At 47.6% G+C, this 22428-nt stretch overlaps 1 protein-coding gene across 1 annotated transcript; it reads right to left on the reverse strand.

Moving 5' to 3' along the window:
* Window positions 1-3859: 3859 nt before the first annotated feature.
* Window positions 3860-20197, reverse strand: Bspry (B-box and SPRY domain containing). The gene is given in 7 exon segments (XM_042055312.1): window positions 3860-3936; window positions 3939-4451; window positions 5509-5633; window positions 9930-9955; window positions 11704-11949; window positions 15863-15961; window positions 19967-20197. Coding segments are annotated over 7 exon segments (1317 nt in total).
* Window positions 20198-22428: the final 2231 nt, after the last annotated feature.

A 22428-nucleotide genomic window follows, 5' to 3' on the forward strand; every position in this document is an offset into this window, starting at 1 on the left:
TCATTATTCATACCTCCGTCCCTTTTTATTATTATATGGGGGGGTTGTTCAGAGGCTCATTTTATAGACTCTGGTCTCTCCATGTTCCCATGGGTTCTGGGGATTGGACTGAGATCACAGAGTTTGTGCACATGTACTAGTATGCACCCGGCTGTCCCTTCTATCATAACCCTGCTCCATATCCATGGAGGGACCCTATGCACAACCAGGTTGATGTGAACCTACTCTAGTCCACACTGGCCTGGAACTCATGATCTTCCTCCGTCAGCCTTCTGAATCCTAGGATCACAGGTGTGAGCCACTTTTATGAGCCAGGGACGTGGATCAGTGGTAGAGCACTTGTCTGCCTTATGAGGCCCTGTGTTCAAACTAGACATGTTCTCATTGTCTCTCCCCCGCCTTTACAGCAAGGGCTGTTGTCACTGGAGGTCGGATACCCCACTGTGCAACACAAAATCAAAAAAGCCCAGAGAAGTTGAAACAGAAATCCCCTTCCCAACCGTGGAACCTCAGGGTTATACAGATTTGGAAGCCAGGGTGCTGGGTATACAGTAGGGACGCTGTGCACTGGCACCCTTGAGAGGAGGACACTGCTGGCTTGTGCCTGCCCTGCAACAGATACCATGATAAATGTTTTTTGAGACAGGGTTTCTCTGTGTAGATTTGGAACCTGTCCTGAACTCTCTCTGTAGACCAGACGGGGCTTGAACCCACAGAGATCCACCTGCCTCTGCCTCCCAGAGGGCTTAAAGGCGTGTGCTACCACGCACAGCCCACTAAATCTTTTTACCTCAAAGCTATTCAGTGGGCAGAGGTGGCATAAACCCCACTTTACATATGAAGAAACTGAGATCCAGGGCTTAATCTGTCTGTGGTCACACTTGTGAGGGAACCTGAATTCCAAATTTGGCCTGTCTGACTCAAAATCTATTGATTTAACCACTGGGTACAAATAGACGGGGACCCATGTCACGCGAGAGAGTGCAATGGATTCTTTTTTCCTTTCAAGCCAGGGTCTCTCTGTGTAGTCCTGGTTGTCCTAGAACTTGCTTTGTAGACCATGCTGGCCTTGAACTCCTGCTTTTGCCTCCCAAGTGCTGGGATGGCTGTGGGCCATGACACCTGGCTTTTTTTTTCAATTTAATTTTCCTTTGTCTTACCTCTATAGATGTTATTAGATAAATCTGTGCCTTGTTCATTGCTGGGCACAGGGGACATGGGCTGTCAGCACAGATAAACATGAGTGTATATGCTCTGATACGACAGTGACTCTGGAGGGGACTCTCACCAGCGAATAAAGGGTGGGTAATATCTGGACAGTCAGAGGAAGAGCTGTGTTTGCAACAGCCCCACCATGACCTGTGAGCTGAACACTGCGGCAGTCAGGGCATGGCCTAGGGCCTTTGGATACTAGTGAAAGAGGGTGACTTTGTCCCTAGATGTTTTGTGTTTAACAGAGCCCATGTCCAGGCAATGGCAGAGCTCTTCAGACTGATGACTTTCCGGATCTGATGACTCGGTAATAACTCATAAGGGTCAGGCAGTGAACACAAGTCATGAGCTGTGGCCCCAGCTACAAGGGTCTCAGAAATCTTCAACAAAAGTTAGCTGACGATAGCAGACCTGTGAATTTGTTCTGACCAGTGTTTTGAATAAGTGAGTAAGCAAACCTAACAAAGCATTTCACATATGGACATGGTAGCACTGTCTGTAACCCTGGCGTTCTAGAGGTGGAGGCTACATAATGAGTTCAAGGCCAGCTTAGGCTATGTGAAACAGTACAAAAGCAACAAAGGAGCAGGGTGGTGGTGGCACACATCCTTAGTCCCAGCAATGGGAGGTAGAGGCAAGCTTGTCTACAGAGCGAGTTCCAGGACAGCCAGGGATACACAGAGAAACCTGTGTAAAAAAACCCTCATAATGACTCATGTTTGCCCTGGGACGCCACAGAGATGGGGGGAAGACTCTACAACAATAAAGCTATCCTCTGATGACTTCTGCATGTGCACCATGGCACGTGAACACCACCTCATATTAAGCACACATAATAAATTTAAAAATTAAAAATAAAAAAGACTAGGGAGAAAGTTCAATGGTAAAATGCTTGCTCACTACTAACATGAACCCAAATTTGATCATCAAAACCCACATAAACTTGCCAGGTATGGTGATGTGCACTTTGGAATTCAGCAGCGGGGAGACTAAGACAGACAGTTCCTTGAGGCCCACTGGCCAGTCCACCCAACTGGAGACTGTCTCCAAAGGGGAGATGGCCCTTCTGAAGATGATGCACTTACATACATGCATGCCCAAATACACACATGTACCCACCCATATGAACCCACAGAGTCCTCCCAGCCATCTTGGGGCCCCGTTTCTGCATGGCAGTAAGGGACTGAAGCAGAGCAGTGATTTCTGCCAGCTCCACTTGTGAACACCCTGACTGGTCTTCACACTGCTCAGTTTGCAGTGTAGGAATGGAACTCAGGGCTTTGGCCATGCTAACCAGGTGCTCTGCCACCAAGCTTCCTCCCCAGTTCTTGCAAAAATATCATCCTCAGATGAACTCCTTATGGAGGAAATGGCAAAGAGACGTGCCCTTGGTTCAACATCTCCAGGCCCCTTCTGCTAGGGGAGCCACGGCCCACTTATTTTTAAGCCTGCACCTAAAGCTGCCTTGCAGCTTGAAGCCAGTTACAGCCAAGACACCACTAAGCATCCAGAAACCTCTAACGACACTCACATTCATTCACTAAGGATAGTCCTCCTTTCCCCTCAGCTCTTCTGGTTTGAAGCTCTCAGCCAGGTCTCCACCCCAAGGGAAGCAGTGAGGGGGTCACCCTGTCACAGCCAGGTCCAGCCAGGTCTCCACCCAAGGGAAGCAGTGAGGGGGTCACCCTGTCACAGCCAGGTCCAGCCAGGTCTCCACCCCAAGGGAAGCAGTGAGGGGGGTCACCCTGTCACAGCCAGGTCCAGCCAGGTCTCCAGCCAGGTCTCCACCCAAGGGAAGCAGTGAGGGGGTCACCCTGTCACAGCCAGGTCCAGCCAGGTCTCCACCCCAAGGGAAGCAGTGAGGGGGTCACCCTGTCACAGCCAGGTCCAGCCAGGTCTCCACGCAAGGGAAGTAGTGAGGGGGTCACCCTGTCACAGCCAGGTCCAGCCAGGTCTCCACCCAAGGGAAGCACAGTGAGGGGGTCACCCTGTCACAGCCAGGTCCAGCCAGGTCTCCACACCAAGGGAAGCACAGTGAGGGGGTCACCCTGTCACAGCCAGGTCTCCAGCCAAGTCTCCACCCCAAGGGAAGCAGTGAGGGGGTCACCCTGTCACAGCCAGGTCCATGCTACAGCTCAGCCTCAGGGCCTGGGACAAATGCCCACATCTGGGCTAGAAGCACACTTCCTCGGGATAGGATACTAGTGACATGGCAGAATGTGGGAGGAGGGCATGACACTTCCAGGCCTGTTTTCTGGCCAGGAGCTGCCTGGCAGATTGTTCTTTGGGTGCTAGAAAAATCTTCTCTCCACAAGCTGTGTCATGAAAAGGACCAAGAACTACTGAGCTGAGAGGCTAAGGAATCTTCACCACAGGCTTCTCTGCAGAGACACACCTCCAGGGACTGCCACATCACAGGTCACCAACCTGCCCAGCCAAATACTCCCTCACTGTACACTAGGAACCATGCTGGATGGCAGAGACACAGATTTATGAGATCCTCAGAAGAGCACAAGGAATGGTGGGTTTGGGAGAGTAAGGCCAAGAGAGAAACAGGTTCCTCACAGATGATCAACATTGAAAGGTTATGTCTGAGTTTGAAGCAGATCCCATGGGGAAGACCACACACATCTCTGGGGATAGGACGCTAACTGGAAGCATGGCCTGGCCTGCAAGGGTGATGGGGGCGTGAATCTGGCCTCACTGTGGCCACTGGTGAGCGATGGAGATGACCTGGTCAGCCACAGCAAAGACTGGGAGCAGCGGTCGAGGGAAAGACGCGCGGTGGATGTGAAGCACCGTCCCTGAGGCAGGCTCACAGAAGACCAGCTCTCCTGCTTGGAGGTCCAGCAGCACGCCCAGCTGTGCTGGGCACCGAAGCAACGCCAGAGGCTCGTGCTGCCCATTGTGTGAGAAACGGAACTCTTGAGCATAGCGGGAGAAGACCCAGGAGAAGGCATTGTGGCCCAGGCGGCAGTCACTGCCAGAGCCCTTTCGAGGCAGCTGGGCTGAGGCAACACCCACTTTATAAGCACAGCTGTGCTGAACATTCACTACCCAGGCGTGGAGTCCGGCCTGGAAGGTGGTGGCAGCCAAGGCGTTAGGCCAGTGGTCAAAGCGTTCGGGGTCATCTGAGCAGGCCTTGGACTTCTTGGCACTGAAGGTCAGGGTCCGTCGATCTTCAGACAAATGCAATAAGGGGCTGACAGTCCTTTCATTGATATGCACCTCCTCCATGCCTGTCAGAAAGAATCCTCAGGGTTGTCCCGAGTCCTACCCCTACTCCATTCCTAATCTTACCACTCACTGACCTCAGACAGCCATCTACTCTCCCTAGGCCCCAGTTTCTTCCTCTTTAAAGTACTTGTCACAGGGTAGTCATGGGGACTAGCCAAGGTAGTGTGTGTCAAGTGCCTAGCACAGACCATGCTGAGTAGCTGGAGCCAGGAGAACAGTGGCTATTGGTCTAAAATCTTCACGTGCAAATTCTGATAGAAAGAAGTGAGTTGTCTGAGTTCCCACGTCAAGCTGGTGGTAGGGTCAAGTGAATACCCAGTATTTTAGTATTCCCTATCTTACTGCTTTTGAGCTGATCCTATCTGTGGCTTCCTGAGGGCAGAGCCCAAAAATAGGAAGCACAACAAAAGCAGTTCTCAGAAGTTAACTATGATACCAGAATCTCGAGCACATAAGCTATTACTGGTCATAATAATAATTCATATACATATATTACATGGATAACCTGCAGGGGGGAGTTAAAATTGAGAAAGCTTCAGTCTATCACCAGGGGACATATGAGCTTCCATCTAACCCAGCGGAATTCTGGGAGACAGTAAGTTTCGCCTCTGATGGTCCAGTATGCAGCACAGGCCCACATTCAACACCAGTCAGTTTTGTTGTCCTCTTGTGTTTGAGACAGGGTCTCAGACAGGGAGAGAGGCAGCTAGCCTGGCCTCGAACTCAAGAGTTCCTGCCTCAGCTGCCCAAGCGTGGATCATCACCACACTCATTTAGGCCGGTGTTTGTTAAATGAATGGGTGAGGCAAGCCCTGGCAGCTTCATTGTGGTACCAGAAGCTCTCCAGGTAGATGTCATTCTACTTTAAAAAGGAATCTGAGGTTTCCAATAAATGATAAGGAGCTGTCCCAGAAAGGTGAGATGCAAAGAGAACAGAACTTAAAGGAACATAATTAATCCTAACCCTAACCACAGAGAAACGGGAAGGAAGGATCCGGGCAACCCCTCCCCACCCCCACACATGCAGGTAGGCAGTGCTGCAATCTTGTAGCTCCTAACCTGGGAGAGACCCGAGAACCGACGTTGCCCAGAGTTGCGTCAGTAGTGGGCTCCAAGCACACTTCTCGTTAAAGCTTAATTTGTCCGACTCCTGGGGATCCAAAACGCCCTCTGCTTCCTCAGCCCTAAGGCAGGGGGAAAAAGAGACAGAAGGTTCTAGAAATGCACCTGGATCCACATGAGTGAGGAGAGGAAGACAGAAGTAAAATCCTTCCTTTGTAGGTGACACTATGATTGTATTAGCCAGAGGGAAAGTGGCTTTTCCTGATTCCCCCTCCCCAGAGACCTTCATTCCAGCAAAGCAAACAGTATATAGGGAAGTATATTCTTAACTGGTATTAAAAGTGGAGGAAGAGCCTGGAGAGACTTCAGCAGTTAAGAGTGCCTACTGCTTCTGCAGAAGTCCCCAACTCCAATACAACCACCTGTCACCCCAATTTCAGGGGATCAGAAAGCTTCTGTGAACACTTGCACTCACCAACATACACATACACACATGCATGCAAACACAAATAAAATAAGTAAAACTCGGGAGTGGAGACTGGAGGCTGTGCGCTCTGACAGCAGAGATGGGACAGGATCTGGGCCTCGGGAGCTCTGTGTGATAACATTTCTTTATATACTATCCAGAAAATATCTCACCTCCTCTAAAACCCACTGCGACAGTAAATGTTTCCCTGCTTGGTCCAAAGATCCCAGCCACTCCTCGGTTCTTAAACACAAACACCCCTAGCTGAGGATCGCACCGAACATCAGGATGGAATTCCTCGAAGCTGGGGAGGTGACTCAACAGGCAAATCACTTGCACCTACGATCCCTGTGCTTCTAGGCGAGATGGGAGGTGGAGAGAGGAAGCTCAAAGGCCAGCTAGCCTGGTGCAGGCTAACAGGGAGACCCTGTGAGAACCAGCATCTGAGATTGTTCTCTGACCGCCACATGCATGATGGTATTTACACACACGAACATGCGGGTATATATATAGACAACACACAAACACACAAATATGCAGGCATATATATAGACAACACACAAACACACAAATATGCAGGCATATATATAGACAACACACACACACACACAAAAGAAAAAACCCACAAGGGCCAGAGAGATGGTTCAGCAGTTATGAGGATTTGTTGCTCTTGTAGAAGACTCTGGTTCAAATCCCAGAACCCACATGGAAGCTCTTAACTTCTGTAGCTCCAGCTGCAGAGAATCCAATGTCTTCTTTGAATATCTTTACATACACACAAGTGCACACACACACACACACAAACACACATGATAGATAAATATTAAAACAAGCCAAAAATCTTAAAGGAGGGACTGCTTAAGAGCAGGATGCAGTCTATCCAGATGTTTGGCTGTGTAGACTGTGTTGTAATGGGAAGGTAGTGGGTTCTCCATTTACACCAGAATGGAGCTTTATGGAAGACACTGAATAGAAAATCGGAGCTGGATTCAAGTCCTGCTTCCATGTAAAAAAATAGAATAGACTTGGCCCAGTTGAATGAGCCCAGGCACCATTCAACACGTTTTCCCCCTCAACCCAAAATGAAATGTCAAAGGGACAAAAAGTGAAGCGGGAACTCATCTAATAGTTTGCAGTTCTCCAACCTGGCTTCTCAGAAGGAATGTTCCTCCACCTCTAATTCTGAAGATGGCCTGAGGCCATCCAGAGGTGCTCCTCTGATGCGTGCAGTCTCTATGAGACTGTCACTGACTGTCCTGGCCTGGAAGAATGAGATGAGCAGCCTTAGACGTGAGGAGGTACAAATGCTGACAATGGGCCCTGGTAACAAGAGAGAGCCTGTGCTCTCAAAACATAACAGCACTATGTGGAGAAGCCCCAGCTAACAGGGAGACAAGGAGGATCAGTGTCAGCAACTGAGCTGTCCTTCCAGAACATAGCTGAGACCATCCATGGACCAAAGTCAACAGAGAGCCACCTGTCCAGCTACTGCGTGGGACAGAACACAAAAGTCATGGCCCAGTGGGACTTGAATACAGCAAAGCCTGGCTGGAATCAGAACATTCTGTCTATGCAGTGCGGACTTGTTGCCACTCTTAGGTAAGAACAGAGCCCAGCCACCAAAGATGTGGAAATACCAGAGCCAACAAAGGCAGTTCTCATTAGATAAGTGAGATCCCACCTAGATGGGACTGACAACAGCTCTTGGGAGAGCACAAAGCACTACACACAAATCTTCAACTCTACCAGTAGGTTTCTCAATGGAAGAAGTATGGACTCAGCAATTCAATAATCACGTGCTGAAGGACTAAGCAAATGAATAAAGCTATTGGCCTTGTTGGGAGCTGATTCTTTTCTGATTATTATTAATTATTATTGGTGGTGGTGGTAGCAGTGGTTTTTTGAGAGAGGGTATCTCTATGTAGCCCTAGCTGTCCTGGAACTATGTGGATCAGGCTGGCCTTGAACTCACAGAGATCTATCTGCCTGTCTCCCAAGTACTGGGATTAAAGGCATAGGCCGTCAGGCCTAGCCTAGGAGCCAAGGTTCTTAGTATAAGACACAAATATGAAACTGGAGGCAGGCAAAGGCAGTGTTAACTGCAGTGTTAGACTGGAATTAGAAGTTATGATACAGATTCATGCATAAGAAGTCACAAATATCCCCAAACTCTGATTAAAGGTCCAGTACATGACATCTCAGTAGCAGTGAGAACACTTAATGTCTCATGTGGGCTTTGAGATATCTTATCCTACTAAAAACAGATATAAGAAAAAAGCTGCAGAGAAACCCTGTCTCGAAAAACTAGAAAAAGAAAAAAAAAAAACAGATATAAGACCCCCTGGAGAAACAGTTGGTTCCAGGGCTGGGGCAGGCAAAACCCAATCTGAACCAGGGATAACTTTTTAAAGAATACTTTTTATATTTATTTTATATATATGAGTGCTTTGCTTGCTTGTGTGTCTGGTACCCAAGGAGGTCAGAAGAAGACATCAGATTATGGGTTGCAAGCCACCTTGTGGGTGCTGGGAACCAAACTCAGGTCCTCTGTAAAAAGAGTAAGGTCTCTTAACTGCTGAGCCAGCTCTCCAACCCTCCCACCTCGGGGACATTTTTTGTGCCACAGTAAGAAAATACTCAAAGAAGATGGGGACCTGTCAAATAGACAAGCCAATGACTACTGGTCAAACACGGGCAACCTGAATGTCAAAGTAAGCACAGCGGAAGTGGTGCTTTACTATGCAGCAGACAACATCAGAATCTGTGACCAATCCAAATAAGAGAGGGAGTAAGTAAGAAAACAAATGAACAACTTGGGCAGAAATTAACATGGGTGCAAAACTCTTGGGGTAAAAGTCTGGAAGCTAACAGGAAACACACAGAAAGTGCCTTTCATTGTTGGTTCATCAATTATGAAAGAGAAAATACACCCTTATAATGAAGAACCTGGCTGACGACACCTGAAATGCCCACCACTTCATTCAAGTGTTCAAACTTAATAGCCTTGATAACGGGACAGTGACATCACAGCCCACACTATATATATCATTAAAAGGAGGCAAAAAAGAAACACACACACACACACACACACACACACACACACACGAAGCCACATATATTCCAGTTAAATAAGAAATCCCACATCTAGTGAAACAAAGAGTTTGGAATCCCACATCTGAGACTGGCACACAGACTCGGTGGATAAAGGTGCTTGCCAGAGAGCTTGGCGACCCAGGACTCACATGGTGGAAGCAGAGGAACAACTCCCACAAGTTGTCCCCTGACCCACACATGAGCCATGGCACCCGCATACACCTACACACATGAAGTAATTAACTAATTCTTTAAAACCAACCACATCTCTAGGCAAATAGATTGGGAAGGGTTGACTCAATAAGGGCTTGCTTTTTCATTTTAGAGGGCTGGGAATTGAACCCAGAACTTTGTACAAACCAGGTAAAAGCACTGTATACCAAGCAACAACCCTATTGGGATTGGCTAACCACCTTGCCTGGCAAATTTTATCCATTTGGTCATTTCCTCAGGCCCTGGCCTCTCGACCTTCTAGCATTCAGAAATGAGCTGTTGAAATTCTTTAACTACGAAGATGGGAAATTTGAGTGGTTATGCAGACGTAAGTCTTAAAAACTCATTCACTGCAGGAAGAAAGGTAGAGGAGACACCAAGGAAGCAGGTATCAGGTGAGTCCAGGCCCCAGTTCTCAGTCTCAGGATTCTTATCCAGGGTAACCATAGTTGAAGTAGGATAAAGGCCATAGCTAATAAGTATTTGTTTCACTGCCTTTCCATATGGATCTGAAGAAGACGTGGAAGGTGAGAAGGCGTGGGCCTGACCTCTGACATTGGAGCTAGGCTTTAGAAAGTTGCAATGGCCTGGGAAGAAGGAAGGGGGTCTCAGTGACAGCCTGAGCAAATTATAGGGCCACACTCACCTCTCAACAATCTCATGCTCCTTCTGCTGCAAGAGAAGAAAACATGGTCAGGCTGGCAGCAGACACCCAGTGTGTGAACACGATCTGAACACATTTCACTGCACACAACTGTGTGGATGCAGGCTTCACAACAAAGGCCTAGACAAAGCTTTAGGGCTGTTCTCTCCCATATACACAGCTCCTCTATCCTCCCAACATGCACAAAAATGAGTCAGCCATTGCTCCTCCCCTGTGGCGAACCAGGCTCCTCTCAACTCCAGCTCAGCACCGTCTTCCACAGAGCCAGTGCCACCCGCCATGGAAGCACCTGCTCTTGGAGGCCTGTGATTCGTGTCCCAGTTGCTGGAACAGAATGTGCTCTTGCCTGGAAGCTGGTGCCGAGTGAATTCACAATCTAAGGCAGTCAGACCACCTTCCTGTTTGTTCTTCATTCTTCCTTGCTGGTAGACACTCAGGTGTCTACTGTCCCTCAAAACTGGAGGCTTCTGCATATCTATAAAGTACTTTGAAAAGCACTAAATACTAGTTGTGATTATGTCTGGTAAACCCAAGAATGTGTTGTTTATATTGGGGCCTTATCTGCACCAATGCTGCCTTCTCCCGGAGTGCTTCTAAGCACTCTGCACTCCCCAACTCCCAGCACCTGGGTACTTTTCTCATTACTTCTAAGTCACTTCATCCAGGAAGCTCTGTGGTCCATCCCTCCTGCCTTGTGGGTGTTCTGACCTCCGAGGGATTCCTCTACTACCATGACACATTCTACTTGTCAGTTTGTGTAGCAACTCTTAGGTAGAGCTCGGAGCAACTGCTGCTGTGCCGTGACTCTGCCCCGTTACACAACGCAAGGCACTCAGTAAGCATTTGCTTGCCGTTGAAAGTATATCATTATCAGGTGCCAAGTACTCAGATAATTTTATTTCCCCTCTCATGTTAAGAATAGAATGACAGCCGGGCGGTGGTGGCGCACGCCTTTAATCCCAGCACTCGGGAGGCAGAGGCAGGCGGATCTCTGAGTTCGAGGCCAGCCTGGTCTACAAGAGCTAGCTCCAGGACAGGCTCTAGAAACTACAGGGAAACCCTGTCTCAAAAAAAAAAAAAAGAATAGAATGACAAACATAGTAAAGAAGATAGCTACAGGAACTACTGCCAGGGGATCTTGCTGTAGGTGAGAGATTAAGTTCAACTTTGAATGCAGCATGGGAATTGATGGCCATGGAGCAGGGTGGGATCACTGTGTGGAAAATCACTAAGAGCAGTGGTTCTCAATCTTCAGAATGTTTTGACCCTTTAATACAGTCCCTCATGTGTGGTGACCCTAATCAAAAGATTATTTTCATTGCTACTTCATAACTGTAATTTTGCTGCTGTACAAATCATATCTGTGATTCCCAACCCCTGTGAAAGGGTTGTTCAACCCCCTAAGGGGCTGCAACTGCTGACTAAGAGGAAACATTGAGGGGAAGGGGGATCTAGCTAAACCTACCTGACAGGATTCTTGGTAAAGACAGACCAGGATGACCAGACACCCCTTGGGGATAGTGGAGAGGTGGAATCTGACAAATGCCAAGGGCTATCAGATGTCAGTGGTGGAGCTTTTGGCCAAGCCGAGTTAGCTGGGTTATGTGCTACAAACGCACACAGATGGGCCAGAATAGAAACAGCTTCACAAGTCTGGCAGAAACCACTGTCACTCATCCCTGTCCCAAGGCCATCTTTTTGGCATTCTTGAGGTCTTCAAATCTGGGGGTACCTGGCCAACCTTCTGTGTCCTCACCCTCTCCTGACTTACAATCAGCTGGAGGTCATCCAGATGGGTAAGCATGCCCACCAGGCTGGTACGGAGGGTGTCCAGCTTTTTCAGTGCCTCAGTCCAATGTGTCTGCTGAGTCAGGATACTCTGGTGAGCCCGCTCCTCTTCGCCGAGCACCTGCTCCAGCAACCGCTGTTCCTCACTCTCACACAGGTTCCTCACCAGGCTCATCCTCTGGATAACCAGCTCCCTTGCCGCACTAGCCATGCTCTGGCAAGGGATAAAATGAGGAGTCAGAGACAAAGTCCTAGTCACAAGTAGGAGAGGAAGTACGGGTGTAGCAGAAACAATGCCAACATTGATTGACAGTGTCTGCCAGGGGCTGAGCATGGAGAACAAAGGGACTCAAGCCATTTACTTCGACACCCTAGCATTTAGAGTTCTGAAGTGTGGCATAAAAGATTCAAACAGGGGCTGGAAAGATGGCTCAGAGGTTAAGAGCACTGCCTGCTCTTCCAAAGGTCCTGAGTTCAATTCCCAGCAACCACATGGTGGCTCACAACCATGTGTAATGAGGTATGGTGCCCTCTTCTGGCCTGCAGTCATACACACAGACAGAATATTGTATATATAATAAATAAATATTAAAAAAAAGATTCAAACATCCAGGCCATGTCTCAGAAGGTCATGACTACAGTTTAAAAGGTGGGCAGGGCTTAGAGATGAACTCACATTGGAAACATGATGGTCATGGGACAAAAATGAAGGAATCATAGTGATCATAGGGCATAATGGCTTTAAAAAGTTATTCTCACCAGCCAGACCAATACAAACCAGGGTCCAGTTGAAATTTCACCCTGCCCGAGGGCCAAAATCTTATCCCCCTCCTAAGTCTTGTCCATCCCAACTGGTTCCAACAACAGAGTTTTTAATGTGCCATCAAGGGGCTCTGAAAAAACTTTCAGCTAAAAATTTTTTTTAAGTTTTTCGAGACAGGGTTTCTCTGTGTAACCACCCTGGCTGTCCTGGAACTCACAGAAATTTGTCTACCTCTGCCTCCCGAGTACTGGGATCAAAGGACTATGCTACGTTGCCTGGCTCAGCTAAGGATGCTAATGTGCATCGTCTTCTAACTCCCAGTGGTGAGGTCCTGGCTGCAGTAGGTACCTCCAGACACACTCGGTGACTGAGCAGGAACTTCCTGTTAGCCTGGACACTGCGAGCACCCTCCCAACTGTCATCTAGCCCTGCTCCCGAGGCCATGCGTCAGAACAGAGCTGCCTTCTCTATGTCAGAGGGCCAAGGACGGTTGCTTCCCTGGGCCCTGCGCCTGCAGAGCTGCTTTGTACAGTTCAGGAAACAGTCATCTGTCTTTTCCAGAAGAAACCGAGACCCGTGATCTTTACGGTGTGGAGAACAGCCTAGTGAGTATCAAGGAAGCTCACTTGAGTCTGAAGCACACTGACTTCACCTGTACCTGCAGCTCACTTGCTCTCCTGGCCTTTACTTTCGCTGCCTATGGCCATTTCCTACTATAGCTGATCCTTTTTAAACTGAAATCTCAATCTGTCTTCAATCCTGTGTGTGCACGCATGTGTGCCACATGCATGTTGGATCTCCAGGAGCTGAAGTTAAGTGCAGTTGTGAGCTGCCCAAAGTAGGTACCAGCAACCAAACTCAGGTTCTCTGGAAGAGCAGGAAGTATTTTCTTAACTGCTGAGCCACCCTTCTAGACCCTAAATTTAAGTCTTTTGCCTTATTATGTTTTAAAAAACAAAAAATAAATAAATAAAAACAAAAAACCTAAATAAAAACCAAAAAAACCCAACCTTTTCAGTGATTTGTCTTTATATCTGAAATGAAGGCAACCCCCCTGTGACCGAACCTCTTGCTTCTCTGATTTTACTTCTTCCTGCCATCTCTCCTGTTCACACTGCTCCAGAAGCTCGGGCGCCCTCTGCCCAGGCCTTTTGCACTTGATGACCTGTCTAGACACTCTTTCCGCAGGTGTGCGCTTCATCACTCCACTTCTTAGGTCTCTGAGCAAATACAAACCTTTTCTTCAAATTTTTCTTTATCGTTATTGTGTATGTGTGCATGAGTAGGCATGTGCACGTGGGTGTGCACACCACGGTGCATATGTGGAGGTAAGAAGACAACTTTATAGAATTAGTCTCTCCTTCTATCTTTATGTGGCTTCCAGGAACAAACTTAGGTCAGCAGGCTTTTGCAGCAAGCAATTTACCTCTGTTTTGGTTTTGTTTCTTCAAGACAAGATTTGTCTGTGTAACAGCTCTGGCTGTCCCGGAACTTACTTTGTAGACCAGGCTGGCCTGGAACTCAGAGATCTGTCTGTCTCTGCCTTCTGAGTGGTCGGATTAAAGGCGTGTGCTACCACTGCCCAGCAATATCAACTTTTCTTGATGGGAGCATTCCTTATCACAGCATAAGTCATTGAACCCATCCCTCAGGACATGCTGGGGCCCTTCCTCAAAGACTGTATTGCCTTCTGACATTAATACATATTTTATTCTTTATTGTCTGTGTCTCCTGACCAGAATGTAGCATTCATGCAAACAGGCACTTTCACGTTTTGTTCACTGTGGAATGCCTAGCAAACAGGCAGGCCAATGGTGCCTGGCATATGGAGTGCTCAGTAAAGGTTTGTTAAAGAAATAGTAAAATGTTGGAAGTTGTGTGCAGATCTGCTACTATAGCTTCTAGTTTATATTCTACTGAAGGCTTAGCCAGTGCAATAGGACATGAAAATAAAAACCGTGAGAGAGTCAAAGACAGACTGAGATAGAGAAATCAAGATCATGCAAAAAGAAGGGGAGATGAATACAGAATAGGTGGACTCCTAGCTGCTTTCTGGTTACTGGTGCTGTTCCTTTAAGCTTCTGAGAGATGTCTGTGCCCTTCTATGAAGTTTATGTCAGTTTAGTTTACGCGATTAAAAGAAACTTATTCTTTATGCTATGTGTATAGGTGGGGGTGGGTGAGGCATAGGGCATAGGCAAAAAGAAATTCACAGGCCCTGCCCTGAAGGGCATACTTAAGAGAGAAGACATAAGAGTGGTGTTTAATAAAAAAGGATCAGCAGTGTGATGTAGCAGCAGCAGCGGCCTGAGAGGCAGCAGATGCAGGATATAGAAGTCTCTATCTCTGCAATGAGGAGTGAGGTGTGGGGCCCAAGAGTCAGTGGATGCAGGATACAGAGCTGTCTCTGCCTCTGCAATGAGGAGTGAGGTGTGGGGCCCGAGAGTCAGCAGATGCAGGATATAGAGCTTGTCTGCATCTCTGCAATGAGGAGTGGGGCCTTGGGCAAGTCAACTCACTTCTGGGAGACTTGTTTCCCCATCTTCAAATAGGGATGTTTACTGCCATCAGAGTACTTAAAAAATTCCTGTCATGGAAGCGCTTGCATGTAATCTCAACAATCTGGATATGGAGGAAGGAGATCTGTAGTTCATGGTCAGTCTTGGCTATATATCAAGTTTGGGGCTAGCCTAGGCTACACAAAACACTGTTTCAATAAGCAAAACAAACAAAAGAATATCTCAAAAGAACTGGAGATGTAGCTCAATGGTAGAGCATTTGCCTAGCATGTACATAACCCTGGGTTCAATGCTTCATACTGGCTTTAAAAAAAAGAAGGAGGAAGGGAGAAGAGGAAGGAGAAGAAGAATCCATGTAAAAGTGCCTAAGGAACTTCATAATTCTAGAGATGAGGACAAAATAATTCCAAAAAAGTCTTGGGGATGGAGAGATAGGTCAGCTGTTAAGAGCACTTGTTGCTCTTGCAGAGGATCTGGGTTTGGTTTCCAACACCCACATGGTGGCTCACACCATCTATAACTCTAGTTCTGATCTCTGCTGGTGCCAGGCACACATGTGGTGAACACACATACATGTAAGCAAAACAATCATACACATTAAAATAAAATAAAATTTAAAAAGTCTAAAATTTTGTGGGAAAAAAGGCACTAGTCTTTTTGGCTTTGAACCCAAAGTCACCAAGGATTCTGATTCCTAGTCCCGTAGCCTGTGTGCTGAAGGAAGCAGCCAGCTCATCAGTAGCAACGAGGCTGTAAGTTTGGAAAGGGATCTTAGACTGTGCTAGACCTGGGCTAGAGTCTTATCCTAGGGGGAGGCCCAGTGCCGAGAGTGAACGGAGAATTACCACTGCTTTCTGGCTCTTCCCTTGCAGGACCTCTGCCACATACTTGGTGATGCCCGCGCTCTGTAGCTGCAGCCTCTCACACTGGTCCACAATCTTGTTCTGCAACACAGACAGCATTATTCATGCACATAGGCCGCTCACTCGTTCGAGCAGTTTTTCCCTTTAACCCTTAGTCACCCACTCCCATTGTTCAAATCCAGATATCATCACATCAGAAACAATTATGTTCCCAAAACCTTATGTCAAGGATCCCATATAAGCCTATTGTGTCTTTCCTTCCAGCACACCAGCGCTGGACTCCCTATCCAGTTACTCATTTGGGGCCATCAAGACACTTGGGTTTTTTTTAAGATTTATTTATTTATCATGTATACAGTATCTGTCTGTGTGTACACCAGAAGAGAGCACCAGATCTCATTGCAGATGGTTGTGAGCCACCATGTGGTTGCTGGGAACTGAACTCAGGACCTTTGGAAGAGCAGGCAGTGCTCTTAACCTCTGAGCCATCTCTGCAGCCGATACTTGGGTCTTGATGGGTCTGTCCCCAGCCCTCCTCCCTCTCCTCACCTCACCACTACTTCCACTCCTGTTATTCTAGCCAGATGGTCACCACCTCAGAGGAACCCTGTTAGAACGCCTCCATATTACCACAGCAATTTTTTTCTAAGGGAACTGGTGCAGGCCATGTCCAGTTCAAAACCTCCCAGTAGTTTTCCAATACAGTCACGGTGAGAACAGGCCTCTTATCTGAGCCACAGGTCCTACCTGGAATAACTCTTTGTCTCCCATGCCACCCCCTACTTCACACTAACCTTCCTTCAGCTACTTAAAAACACCAGGTTTACCCAGCCTGCCTGAGGGTTTGGGCTTGTTACTTCCTCCTTCAGCCTTAGCCTCCCCCAGTTGTCTTGCTCCCTTGATCTACCCATGTGCCACCTCCTCGGGGAAGCTCTCTGACTCACCCTGACTCTGTCCTGCTTTATTTCTTACAGCTGCTGACTACATCTTGTATGCTTTTCTGTCTCCTCCTACTGGAGCATAAGCACCACATTCTGACCTTCCATATAGAAGGCGGTTCCTGCATATAAAGGGCCTTAAATAAATATTGATATGACCACAAGTGAGTCGGTAGTGTTCTGTTCCCAAAGTCACGCGCATCAGCCATCAAGGAGCGGGGAACGGGTTGGGAACGAGGGAGCTGAGGCAGATGGCTAGCTGGCTCACCATGGGAGACTGGCTTAGACCCAGACCTTTCCCACTCCTTCACACGAGGTAACAGCTGCGGCACTTCCAGGTACCAATCCCACCACTGCTCCCCAGAAGAACTGGCCCCAGTGCCATTTGCCACAAGGCAGTAGTCCAGTTACCTCTTCCAAGAAAGTCTCCCAACCCCTCCCATCAGTAAGAGTGAATGGTGGCCCTGTGGTCATCGTGTACCAGGGACTGAGAGAACTGAGCTTAGCTATTGTCCTTTTTTATTTTATTTTATAAATAAAGCATGGGTATATCTTTTTTATGACTTACATGAAACAGCACATGCTATTTTAGAACTCTTTTCAGTTAGTGTTATGCTGTTCCAGATTTTTTAAAATGTATTTCATGTATCAGTGTTCTATCTACATGTATGTTTGGACACCAGAAGACAGCAGAACCCATTATAGATGGTTGTGAACTGCCATGTGGTTGCTGGGAATTGAACTCATGACCTCTGGAAGTGCAGCAGTGCTTTTAACTGCTGAGCCGTCTTTCCAGCCCTTGTCCTTTTTGCTTAAAAAAAAAAAAGTTTTAGCCAGGTGGTGGTGGCCCATACCTTTAATCCTAGCACCTGAGAGGCAGAGGCAGGCGATCTCTGTGAATTCAAGGCCAGCCTGGTCTACAAGAGCTAGTTTCTGGGCATGCTCCAAAGCTACAGAGAAACAGTTCCACGTGACTCTCCTGTTGCACTCACCCTTCACCCACTAGCTCCCTCCTCTACCCTGGTCCTCTCTTCCTTAATGCTCCCCCTTCTAAGGTTCATGTCTCTTTTTTCTTTTTTAATTTTTATTTATCCTGACGATTATTATCTTATTGCGCAGGTGTTTTGCCTGCACGAATGTCCTGGTGAGGGTGTCAGAACTCCTGGAGCTGGAGTCACAGCCAATTCTGAGCTGGCATGTGGGTGCTGGGAATTGAACCCGGGTCCTCTAAAAGACGCCAGTGCTCTTAACTGCTGAGCCATCTCTCCAGCCCTCCCTTTTTTTTTTTTTATTACTTAAGACAATTTTTTTGAGATAGGATTTCTCTGTATAGCTCTGGCTGTCCTAGAACTCAGTTTTAGATGAGGTTGGCCTTGAACTCACAGAGATTCTCCTGCCTCTACCTGCCAAATGCTCAGACTAAAGCAACTGGCTTTTTTTTTTTTTAAAGATAGAGCTTTATTATGAAATCCAAACTGGCCTCAAACTCGCCATCTTTGCCTTACTCGCTCAGGAGTGTGCCACCACACCCAGCTTATGTTACCTTTCTATGGCCTGTGTCCAGGTTCCACATGTGACAAAACCTGTGACAGTCGTCTGTCTGATCAGGCTTGTTTCACTCCACTTCCCTCCATCTTCCTTCCAAACCACATCATTTTATTCTGCATTATAGAATAATACCTAGTGTGTCTATGTATGTGAATATATCCATATTTTTCTTATCCAGTCTTCCAATAATGGGCACCTAGGCTGGTTCCTAACTTGAGCCGACCCTCTAACTCACTTTGAGGCATGGGTCCAGAAGTTAAGAGCAGCTGAACTGGTGCTGTTTTGCCCAGGACAATTTCTCTGCAGGATGGAGTGAAGGAGGAGTGTACTGAAGCCATTGTGTATGCTAGGGCTAGGGACGTAGCTCAGCGGTAGAGTCTATATGCCCGAGGCTCTGGTTAAACCCAGTACAAAAAAAGAAAAGCAAACAAACAAAACCACAATATCTAAAGTAGAAGGAAAGGGGCAAGACTTGCTTCCTTTAAGCCAAGGCCAAGCATGTGTGTAAGGTCTTAGGGTGGCCCAGAGAAGGCACCTGGGGCGTTGAACCAAGTCTGCCACCCTGCCCCAGCTTCCACCCCTCCCACTGCTCAGATTCAAGGCTTTCCATTAGGTCCTTTCCTCTTCTTAACCACTGAGGTCAAGCAGTGGTTTCCTCTTGCCCAGTCAATGAATTTCACCCTCTGAGCCCTGAACATTAGGAGTTTGGGAGGAGTTACAATCCTGCTGTGGGTCTCCTTTTCCTCATCTGAAAAACCTGAATTCAAACCCACTCTTCAAAAGCCCAGCCTGGGTGGAATGAGATGATAAATATCTAAGTCCTTAGGAATTTGTAAAATGCTCACCCATGATGAAAGCTGATTTTATCAACTTTACTCAGGTTAATTTTCATCATCGCTGAGTAACTAAACCCTGCTGACCGCAGTTTCCAGTAAGGTTTCCAGTAAGGTATGTTTATTACAATCTGGTTGAGTAGCTGATGTCCTCAGAATGAACAGCAGGGCTCAATGCCAGGGCGGGGTTGGGAGAATTAAGCCATTTAATAAAATTGCAAGTAGTTCCCCAGGGGCCACAGCTAGAATGAAAATAAGACTGCAGCACCAAGGTGTCTTGGCCTCCAACCTCAGAAGTTCAGGGGAAAGGGCGGGGGTGGGAGGATAACAGGAAGGTGACCAGTCTAGGGACACGCTGAACCAGGAGATGGGGAGGCCTTTGGAGATAGAGTCCTGCCATTCTCCCCAACCAGGTTCATCAACTTCACGTCATGTCAAGGCCAGGTTGGAAGAGAACTAGACCCCTCACCAGAAAACCTGAGGGGAGGGGAGGAGACTCTGAGTCAAGGGGTATGAGGGAACTGAGTTTTTCTGAGGTCAGCTATAACAAACACGCGGTATTATGAATGTCCGGAAACTACCGGTGAAATATAACAAGCTAGGTTCCGTGACTCACTGGGAGTGGGTAGAATTCGAACTCGGATCCAGCTTAATCCAGAGGTGACACCTCTAACCACCTAGTTCTGAAAGGGAAGTCACAGAGAAGCCAGCCCCGCCCCCCGACTCCGAGAGCAGTCACCCCAGTTCCCGGCCCTAAGCCCGCTCACTCGCAGCTCCTCGGCGTGCTCCTCCGCCCGGCGGATGCGGTGCCCGTGACAGCGGCCGCCCAACCTGGCGCAGGCGGCGCATACCGGCCGTCTCTCGAAGAGGCAGAACCAGTTCAGAGGCTCTCCGTGCTCGGAGCACAACTGGTCCGGCTCTGGTCCCGGCTCGGGTCCCGGCTCGGGTCCCGGCTCGGGTCCCGGCTCGGACTCTGGCTCCCAGGCGTCCGCGGACATGGCCGAGAGCCGTGCGCTCCACCTGTCTCAGGTGCCGGGACGGGGTTTCTCTTGCCCACGCCCTTCCAGGCCCCGCCTTCCTTGACCCCGCCCACCCAGTCTGCGCCCGCGCGCTAACCTTTGTACAATTAAGTTGTATTGTGCCTGAGTTTTCAAAACAACTAACAACCAATATTCTAGTGACTGAAAGAAACTTTAGTGAACACTTACGAAGTGTCGTGTTTTTGCTAAGTGCTTTGTTTAAATGCTGGTTTGAGAGGCAGCTTTAGGCAGATAATTTTAAAGCCAGGCTTCCCTCTTAGTCCCTCAGTGGAACAAAAAAAAAAAAAAAAAAAAAAAAAGGATTGAGACTATTTTTCTAACTTATTTGAGTTGAGGAGTAGATAAATGAAAACACGTGAAATGAGTCAGGTGCGGTGGCACAAATCTGTAATTCCATTATTTAAGACATGGAGGTGGGAAGAATATCAGGAATTCATGGACATCCTTGAGCGTGGGAAGGTCGAGGGCTACATACGACCCTGTCTCAAAGACATAAAATCAAAATACAAGCCATAAGTGGCGGCACATGTCTTTAATCCCAGCACTCAGGAGGCAGAACCTGCTGGACTTCTGTGAGTAAGAGGCAGCCTGATTTACATAGCAAGTTCTAGGCCAGCCAGAGCTGCAGAATGAGACACTGTCTCAAAACAAAACAAAATGAAAATCTACAACAAATCAAAAAGGCATAAACAGTGTTGAGCCCACGGCAGCTGAGCACTGCTCACAGTGGGGAAAGCACTATTATGACACATTTTTAAAATGAGTTTTGTTTTTCAAGACAGGGTTTCTTGGTGTAACCCTGGCTGTCCTGGAACTAGCTTTGTGATCAGGCTGGCCTTGAGCTCAGAGATCAGTCTGTTTCTGCCTCCCAAATACTGGAATGAAAGGCATGTGCCACCACTGCCCACAGCACATTATTTAAATCACATTTATTCAGTGCGTATGTGTGTCTTAGGAATTTTATTGTTGTGAAGAGACACCATGACCACAGCAACTCTTATATAGAAAACATTTAACTGAGGGGCTCACTTACAGTTTCAGAGACTTAGTGCATTACCATCACGTGGTGTGCTGGCAGATGAGGCACTGGAGGCAGCAGGAAGTTGACTGATACCCTGGGCGGGATCCTGAGCATAAGAAGTCTCAAAGCCCACTCCCACAGTGACACACTTCTGCTAGCTAGGTTGTTCCCACTCAGACCAAGTCATACCTCCTCGTAGTGCCAGTTCCTATGAGATTATGGGGACCGGTTACATTCAAACTCCCACAGTGTGTGTGTGTGTGTGTGTGTGTGTGTGTGTGTGTGTGTGTAAGTACATGGAAATACATGTTCCACAATGCACTTGTAAGCCAGAGTAAAACCAGCAAGAATGAGATTCCTCCTTCCACCATGTGGGTTCTGGAAATTAAACCAAGATTATCAGACTTGGCCTTCACCTTCGGAGCCGTCCCACCCTGGTTAATATTTTATGGAAATTAAATGACTTCTGGAGTTGCAGTGACTGATTGATGCCAATAATGCCAAAACCAAAGCACTGACTTCAGGCTACCAGGATAATTAAGTTTTAAGTTACAATTGAGACCCATTGAGAAGGCTGATTTTTCAAGCATATTTGCACTCAAATTTTCTGAATTTGATTATTTGGGGTTTTTCTTTTTAAAATTCAGTAAAGTCATGAATTTAAAAGAAAATGGAATATATAACTAAGCATATAAGGGAGGAAAAAAAACTCCACTCCAAGAACAACTAACTGCTAAGGCACACCTGAGGCTTCCCTGCCTCTCTCACGTATCAGGCTGAGCCTGAAGGAGCCCTCTGCTGGGCATGCAACCCAGCATGCCTGACATGTCTGGGGAAACTGCTCCTACCTCAAAACTGGCCTCTTGGGGGCTCAGGCTTCTCTACTCTGAAACCCTTTAAACCACTGTGACATAAAGAGGATGGAGCCTTTCCTCTGTGGCCCTGGGGTAGCCCCCAGACGGGAATGCAGCTGAGGTCACTCAGAGTAGTAGTAAGTAGAGCCACCCTTCCACGCAAATGCACAAATATTATATACCAGTTGCCATGGAGACAATATCGTCCTAGGTTGGCTGGTTCTTCTGGCCTGCCTCTCCTCAGGGCTCCAGTAGGGCCACAGTGTATCTCACTTAGAGAACTGCTTCTATGCACGCTTATCTGTGCAGTCTCA

The sequence above is a fragment of the Arvicola amphibius genome, chromosome 6 (genome assembly GCF_903992535.2).
Source record: "Arvicola amphibius chromosome 6, mArvAmp1.2, whole genome shotgun sequence".
Classification (NCBI taxonomy): domain Eukaryota; kingdom Metazoa; phylum Chordata; class Mammalia; order Rodentia; family Cricetidae; genus Arvicola; species Arvicola amphibius.